The sequence below is a fragment of the Elaeis guineensis genome, chromosome 11 (genome assembly GCF_000442705.2).
Source record: "Elaeis guineensis isolate ETL-2024a chromosome 11, EG11, whole genome shotgun sequence".
In the NCBI taxonomy this organism is placed as follows: domain Eukaryota; kingdom Viridiplantae; phylum Streptophyta; class Magnoliopsida; order Arecales; family Arecaceae; genus Elaeis; species Elaeis guineensis.
In genome coordinates, this window is record NC_026003.2 from 123,186,257 (window position 1) to 123,194,356 (window position 8,100).

The 8,100-nt window shown below is 44.9% G+C and overlaps 1 protein-coding gene across 1 annotated transcript; it reads right to left on the reverse strand.

Moving 5' to 3' along the window:
• Positions 1-2,102: 2,102 nt before the first annotated feature.
• LOC105054524 (uncharacterized) lies at positions 2,103-3,718 on the reverse strand. The gene has a single exon (XM_010936057.3). The coding sequence runs from the start codon at positions 3,290-3,292 to the stop codon at positions 2,237-2,239; it is 1,056 nt and encodes a 351-aa protein (XP_010934359.1). The 5' UTR covers positions 3,293-3,718; the 3' UTR covers positions 2,103-2,236.
• Positions 3,719-8,100: the final 4,382 nt, after the last annotated feature.

The window sequence follows — 8,100 nt, forward strand, 5'->3', positions numbered from 1 at the left end:
AACTCGACCACATCATGAGAACTTTTTTTTACGAGGCTCCACTGGTAATTTTTCCTCAAGTAATTCGCTTTACATAAGAGTCATTGTCTCTTTTGTTGCATTTTTTTGGTAAAGATCTCTTTGTTCCTTTAAAATCAATTTTGATGATAATGTGTATGATAAAGAAGTTCATGGAGGAGCTAATTTCATTATTTAAAGCTAGTTGCTCATATCTAGTTGCAGATGATACCCGAATATTTGATATCATTATTTTTGATGGTAGAGCTATTGCGGGATATATCCATCCTACCTATTGCTGCTTAAATCAGTCGGAGTCGGAAGACGAACATCTGGAAACCTCACATGGTGATGCTGGAGTCACCTGCAAAACAAGTCTCGAACCGGAGATTGTGGCTTCAACGAGAATCCTCCGATGCTCAAGTCAGAAAAATAGAGAACAGAGGAGCAACAACGGATTATCTAAGAAAGATTTGATCGGACTTACCTAGATCCTTAGAGCTCTGATTGTTTATATAGAAAGATGTCGGACAGCTAGATTGTTAACTATGAGATTGCACGATCTTGAGATTGTCGAGCCGTTGAATATATCAAATTGGACGAGATAATTCAACCCTTAATCGCTCCCGCAAGATCAAAAGAGATGGTTACGCTAAATTTTATCTATTCGGGATAGACAGCTGTTGCACACGTTGAATAGATAAGTTGATTGAACAGTTCATACACAGATCAAACCTCGAAAATACCTCAGCTCAGTATGGAGATGGACTCCTCAGCTCATATGGTGGTCAGCGGTCGTATTGATGATCCGAGAACTTGAAATGTCTTGTGATTAGCGCTGATCTAAGATGCTCATGGTAATCAACGTAATATTATCCCTTTACTTCTGAGTCTGAGGATCAGACGAAAGGAGTACTTGTTGAGATAATATCTCTGGCTGTACGTTGTCCATCTTTTTATTCTTCTTCTGAAAAGGCTGTGTGTGCCGACGGCGAGCTTGTACCTATGACATCTAGAGCTCGTTAATGATGTTCTGAGGGTCTGATTAGTTATCCCTCCAGAAGTTTCCTAATGGTCTCCCTCCACTTCTCGTACGACTCGGGCTCTGCAAGGGTCTGATAAGTTAGCCCCGCTTTGGAGCCGTCGAGGTCTTCTCGAGGGTCTGATAAGTTAGCCCTCACGAGTAGTGTTGTGTGCCTGCAGTCATCTTATGCCTATGACATCTAGTACTTCTCGTCTTCATGTAAGAGGCAGTATATGCCAGCGGTGAGCTTGTATCACGGCATCTTGCACTCTCGGCAATATTCTAAGGGTCTAATTAGTTATCCATCTGGAGGTTCCCTAAAGGTCTCCTTCGCTTCTCGCACGACTCGGGCTCTGCAAGAGTCTGGTAAGTTAGCCCCGCCTCAGATTCTCTAAGGGTCTCTCTCCACTTCTCGTGCAACTCGAGCTCTGTAGGGATCTAGTAAGTTAGCCCCACCTCGGAGTCGTCGAGATCTTTTTGAAGATCTGATAAATTAGCCCCCACATTAGTTGACCGTAGTTATAGTTCAGGATCTTAAGTAGAAGGAGGAGGCAACTCTTGAAGAACTCGAGTGCCAATCATAAATTAATGGCCCCACAAATTTTATTTTCATAAAAAGTAGTTACATCATTGGTAATATATACTGAGGTTCATCGAGTTCCATAATCTAAAAATTAGAATCGCGTCAAGCTGTTTTAGCCTATAGGTTCTTGGATGTGCCACTTCATCCATTTGGTAAAGACCTTCAGTCAGACAATAACCCTCATTCTAGTACTTGCTCGATAGACTGTGAAACTTCAGCCCGCCGCATCACCAGATTACTAAATCGGCTGAACAGCTCGTACATAAATCAAACCTTGGAGATATTTCAGCTCAGTATGCAAATAGACTCTTCAGCTCATATGGTGGTCAGTGATCGTATTGATGATCTGAGAACTTAAAATTTTTGTGATATAGCAATGAGTCGAGATGCTCACGATAGTTATCGTAATACTGCATATATTTTTTTGTGGTGGCCATCGTCTACGAAAAATCTTATGGTGCAGCTGAATAGTATATCATATTTATTTTTTATAAGAAAAAAAAAGATAAAAATGATATCAAATCTTTTTCTCAAAAAAGATTACCACTGGCAGCAGCACAGCCATCAGAACGAGGGCAGCAGCGTATCGGGGTCAATCATGAAAAAGTGAGGGGCATTGGGATCAATCAGAATCAAGCATTGATCGTGGTCCCGGCGCCCTCATCGGTGAGAATCTGGAGGAGCAGGGAGTGGGGGACGCGGCCGTCGATGATGCTGGCCGTGCGGACGCCCTGGGCGAGGGACCTGACGCAGCAGTTAACCTTGGGGATCATCCCACCGCCGACTTCCCCACCCACCTCCGCCATCCTTCTCGCCCCGCTGATGTCCATCTCCTTCACCAGGCTCCCCGGGTCGTTCCGGTCCGCCAGGATCCCCGCCACGTCCGTCATCAGGATCAGCTTCTCCGCCCCGACGGCGGCCGCGATCTCCCCCGCGGCAGTGTCCGCGTTCACGTTATAGCCCTGCCCGGCGTCGTCCGCGGCCACGGAAGCGATGACGGGGATGTGGCCATCCGCCAGGATGGGCCGGAGGATGGCGGGGTCGACGCGGGCCACCTCACCGACGAAGCCGAGGGCCGCGGCGTCGGGGGCAGGGCGGGCGGTGAGGAGCCGGGCGTCCTTGCCAGAGAGGCCCACGGCGGTGGCGCCAGCGAGGTTGATGAGAGAGACGAGGGACTTGTTCACCTTGCCGACGAGAACCATCTCGACCACCTCCATGGTGAGGCCGTCCGTGACGCGGAGGCCGTTGTGGAACTGGGGCTGGTGGCCGAGGCGGAGGAGCCACGAGTTGATCTCCGGGCCACCGCCGTGGACAAGGATAGGGCGGAGGCCGACGCAGGAGAGGAGGACGAGGTCGCTGATGACGGAGGACTGGAGGGCCGGGGACTTCATGGCAGCGCCACCGTACTTGACCACGATCGTTTTCGTGCGGAACCGCTGGATGAAGGGGAGCGACTCCGACAGGATGTCCACGCGCGTCTGGGCTGGCGTCTGGAGAGGATGCGCCGCCGGCGCTGCGGTGGTGCTGCTGCTGCCGAGCTGGGTGGTGTTGAGGGAAAAAAGGAGGCGGAGGCCCATCGCGGATCGAAGGCTACGGCTAGGATCGGGGTTCACGTTTGGGATCTGGAGGGGCTTGGAGGGAAGGAGGCGGCATTGGTGGTGGGGAGCAGTCGCCCTCGCGGCGAGCATCGTTGCTTCTCGTTAGCTCTGCTGCTCTGCCCTGCCTTGGACCGTCCCTCTCCCTCAACCCTCTCAAGTGTTTGGCTTAATTACTAAGACCGAGGACGTCGGAGGGGAGGCGTGGAAGAACTGGGCTGGGTTGCCATCACCACCCAAACAGGGCCAGGTGTTGTTCGAGAGCTGAATTGACACGAGATGCTCCCGTTGCGGTCTCGCGATTCTGACGGAAATGGAGACTCGAAGCTCTCGTTATCGTTTGATCGACCGAGGATCCTGATAAATTCGGCATCTTCTGGCACGATTCCAGTTTCGGTTCGAATTCGCCGTTTTATAAATTAGGTGAATCAGGTCTCGAATAAACTGATATTATTGAAGGAACAAGTTCGTGGAATAAATTTATTCTTTATTTTTTTCAATAACCTAATGAATGATCTGTCTTTTATTTGAATAAAAAATTTCTTTTTCTTTGTGGAATAATGGATTAAACATTGAACACATTCTCTCACGAAATGGACTTACCGGCAGCCTATGCGTCCCGATTTGAAGTGGAAGAATTCAGAGAGAAAAGAAAATAAATATATCCAGTATAATGGTAATTGGGTGGAATGTTTTCATTCAATTATGTAATATAATTCTATTCGGTCCCACAAATTGAACAGAATTGAGAAATATCACGTAGGAGACTATTTTTTGGATGTTGACCAGATAACTTTGTTTCTTCCGGGCGCAATCAAACACTGTCCCCAATGTAGGCCTTACTATTAAATTAAAACAAACCTTTGGAGTGTTTAACCTTGTAGTCAGAGAGTCTGAGCAATTTAACATATCGATATACTTGTTGCGGATGATTGCATCATTGACTGAAGCTGGGAACCAGGTTAAATTTGGACAAAATCAAGATGGTTGGAAAAAATTATTACGGTCAATTCACTGTTGCGTTTAGCTCCAATAAAGAGCAATCTGTAAAAAAAATTTACTGATCAAAATTATGTCCGATGAGGATCCTCTGATGCTTAAATCAATAGAAAGTGATGAACAACAAATAGAATATTCAAAATGGTAAAGTATTAGTTTAGAAGTGTCTTATCAATACTGTTTATTTATCTCTCTCTTTTATAGACGAGTTGTTGGTAACCGTTTATAACAGTTAGGTACATAAGTTTCGCTTATTCTGACGCTACATGATCACGGGATGGACAGTTAATGCCCACTGATGATCATGGTATGTGGCCGTTATGTACTTTCTGCGCTGGTGGTTGCTAATATACCAACTTTATATCAGTAGTCTGAGTGCACCGACTGTATGTCGATAATTGTAGAAATTCGAATGGTCATCGATTGATGACTCTGATATACCGACTGACCATCGGTTATGAAATCGGTCGAATCGCTATAGTTGAATTATATCGGTCAGAAAAGTTGGTTAAGAGTTGCCGACTGTCAGTCGGCTTACCGATTGATAGTCGATGGTCAATACCTATTAGGCCGATTGAAAGTCAGGTGATGTGTTGTAATTGAGCCGGAACTCATCTTGCAGTGTAGCTTTCATGGTCCACCCATAACCGATAGATAGTCGATTGACCGACTGTGAATCGAGGAAGCAGATTCAATTGCCCCAACAATTGTCCCTCACTCTCAACTCCAAGATGGCCTGACATGTGGATTGACATGTGGCATGATACATTGGATGAAAGAAGTTGTCATGTGATATCTCGAGCCCCGATTCAACTGCAGGCATTAATGATTTCTTTGAAAGTCAAAAAATCTTTAGTCATTTTATCTTTTCAATGGTCGTGCGATCATCATTGAGGTGTCAATTCAAGGAGATGGTTCTTAAATATTACAGTCAGTTAAGCGGTCAGACAATCCGATCGACTTGATTCTGACCAGTCGGTTGCCGCCACGCATCTAGCCATTATTAGCTCTTGATCATTCTGGCGGAGAGTAATGATGTGGCATGATCAGGCGATGGATGCATCGAAAAGTCTTATCGACAGTCGGTCCAAATGTCACCACATGTCAAAATTTGAAAGAATCTTAATTTGAATGAATTCATCTCGACGGTTGGGGGGTCATATATATATATATACATATATATGTATATATATGTATATATATATATATATATATATATATATATATACATATATATGTATATCTACATATATATATATATATACATATATATATATATATATATATATATATATATATATACATATATATGTATATCTACATATATATATATGTATATACATATATATGTATATATATATATATGTGTATATATATATATATATATATATATATATATATATATATATATATTAGATCCCCTTTTATCCTGCTGATTCCTTTTAGTGCTATTCTGAGAGTTTAAAAACTCTTGCAACTGAAAGCTTCCCTGTGGGTGTCGAAGACTACAGGCTCTTTTCTTTCCATCTTTGTGGTCCCTCAGGCATTCTTAGCTTCCAGGTTAGGCTTCCCCTTCTTCTCTTTCATTCCTTTGTCTTCCTTTAGATACCATTGCCAATGGCTACTAGCAATAGAAAAGGGAAGGGTAAGGTCAGAGTAAAAGAGGAAGGTGACCGACCCGTAGATAGAGCCCCTGATCCTTTTAGGGGTTGTCGGATAGCTGATCCAACCAACGACTCTGTGCCAAATCCGATAGTGGAAGTTTTTTCTCTGTCGGAGTCCATTGTTGCTCGACTGTGGGAGTAATATAGTATCCTGGATCAGTTTCGGCTGTTTGCGTCTAGTCCAGACGGTCGGATAATATCCCTACCGCCAGATCAAGTCACTTTCTATCAGGAGAACTTTCGAGCTGGGCTTCGATTTTCAATTCTGGAGTTCATTCGGAATGTCCTGAACTATTATCGACTATGTCTTGCTCAGCTCACACTAAATTCCACTCAGCTTCTTATGATCCCGATCATGCCTCGGATTTCTCTCTTTCGACCTTTCTTCGTTCTTCGCCTCCACCCTAATGCTAAGGGTTGGTGGTTCTTTTCTCTGAGGAAGGGTCTGTCTTTCATCGACCTTTCTTTTTCCATTCATAATTGGAAGACTCGATTTTTCTTTATTTCTTCTTCCTTATCCTGGAGCTTTCTTTCTACTTGGAAAAGTCTGGATACAAGTCCGAATGAGAATAATTGGGTTGATGTCGCCGACAGAGAAGACTTCCTCCATTTGAAAGATATGGAGATTCCTCTACGGAAGGAACTGTTGGCGGAGCAAGCTCTCTACAACGTCGGACTTGATTCGGCATCCATCGTAGGTATAGCATAATATAGTTTTTTAGTTTCTTACGTTTATCTGACTTCAAATTTTAACCAAATCATTTTACTTTCTGCCTGCAGCTATGAGATCTTCGATGCGAGTTTCGATGGCTGATATCCGATAGTTCATTGCCAAGAAGAGGTCTGCGATCGATGCGGGGCCCTCTAGAGCTCCAAAGAAAAGTCAGGCCGACATTCAGTCGACGGTGGTGATCGAGACCGACACTCCATCAGTAGTCATCCTTGGGCCTAGCCAGAGCCGGTTATAACATTGTCGGCTCTGACAATGCTTCCATTAGTTGAAGTGCCTCCTTTCGATAAGGAGCCAGACGGAGATGATCATGTTACTATCATCGAACCACCACCTGCCAGAGCCATGCCAGCTAGAGCAATGTCGATAGAGTCTCAGCCAATTCCTACATCCGAACCAGGATTGATCGAAACAGGACTGATACTATCTCGAGTACCTTTAACACCCGAATGGATGGCGGCATCAAGCGATCGACCGTCCACTGGAGAGCGAGGGAAAGCACCGGCTACTTCGATCGAGGATGGGTCGTCGATGGGCTTCACGGAGCTCTTCAACGTTCGGATTCCAGCAAGTGAGTCAATTTTGGCAAATCCAAAGTTGGTCAAATGGCTCATCGAGACTGCGTTGCTCCCTGCTGATCGAGAAAATAGGAAGAGTCAGACTGTGTCCGATATGTTTTTATCTTTTTATCCGATGATTCTCAGTGTAAGTCAGTATTTTACTTTTTAATTATCTTTTCTAACTTATTTTTCTAACTTATCTCTCTTTTTTCAGTTAGCGCATGATATGTCGGCACTAGAGAGTGGTTATCGAAAGATCACGGACTTTCATCGAATATGGAGCGATATGGTTTTGACCGTGAATGTCGAGAAAGCTGCTATCATTGAATGCCTCCGGATAGTAACAAAGTGGAAGGAGAAACATATGGAGGAGATCTCCCAAATAAAGGCCGAGTTAGAGTCCGCCAGAGCCGAAGTAAAGTCGGCAAGAGCCGAAGTAGAGTCGGCCAAGGAGTCTGTCGCATCTTAAGAAGCCTGGATCAAGAAGAAGAAGTATGCACTCAACAAAGTCCAGAAGGAATGTGACAACTTCTTCAAAGAGTTGGAGGAGCGGGAGAAGCATCGGGCCACCGAAGCAAGATTGGCACTGGCCGATGCAGAGTCGGCCTCCACTAAGGAGGAAGCACAATCGGCCAAGAAAGCTCTCAGTCAAGTGCGGGAGCAGGTTGTCAAGGATTACAAGGAGTCTGAAGACTTCAAAAATGAAATCCTCGAGAGTGGCAGCACATCTTATTAGGTCGGTTACGAGGACGGGAGGGATGCGGTCAGAAAGCTTTATTCTGACCTAGATCTGAGCAACATAGTCATCCTAGTTGGTACTCTAGGAGAGGAGCTAGCCGATGATATAACAGCCCCGACTGAAGAAGAAGTCATTGAAGGGGCTGCCTCGACTAAAGAAGCTGCATCGATTGCGATAGAGTTGGCCCCAGTTGCAAAGGAAGCCATATC

Coding starts and splice junctions, on each gene's coding strand:
- LOC105054524 (XM_010936057.3), bottom strand. CDS start 3,292: ATGCTCGCCGCGAGGGCGACTGCTCCCCACCACCAATGCCGCCTCCTT.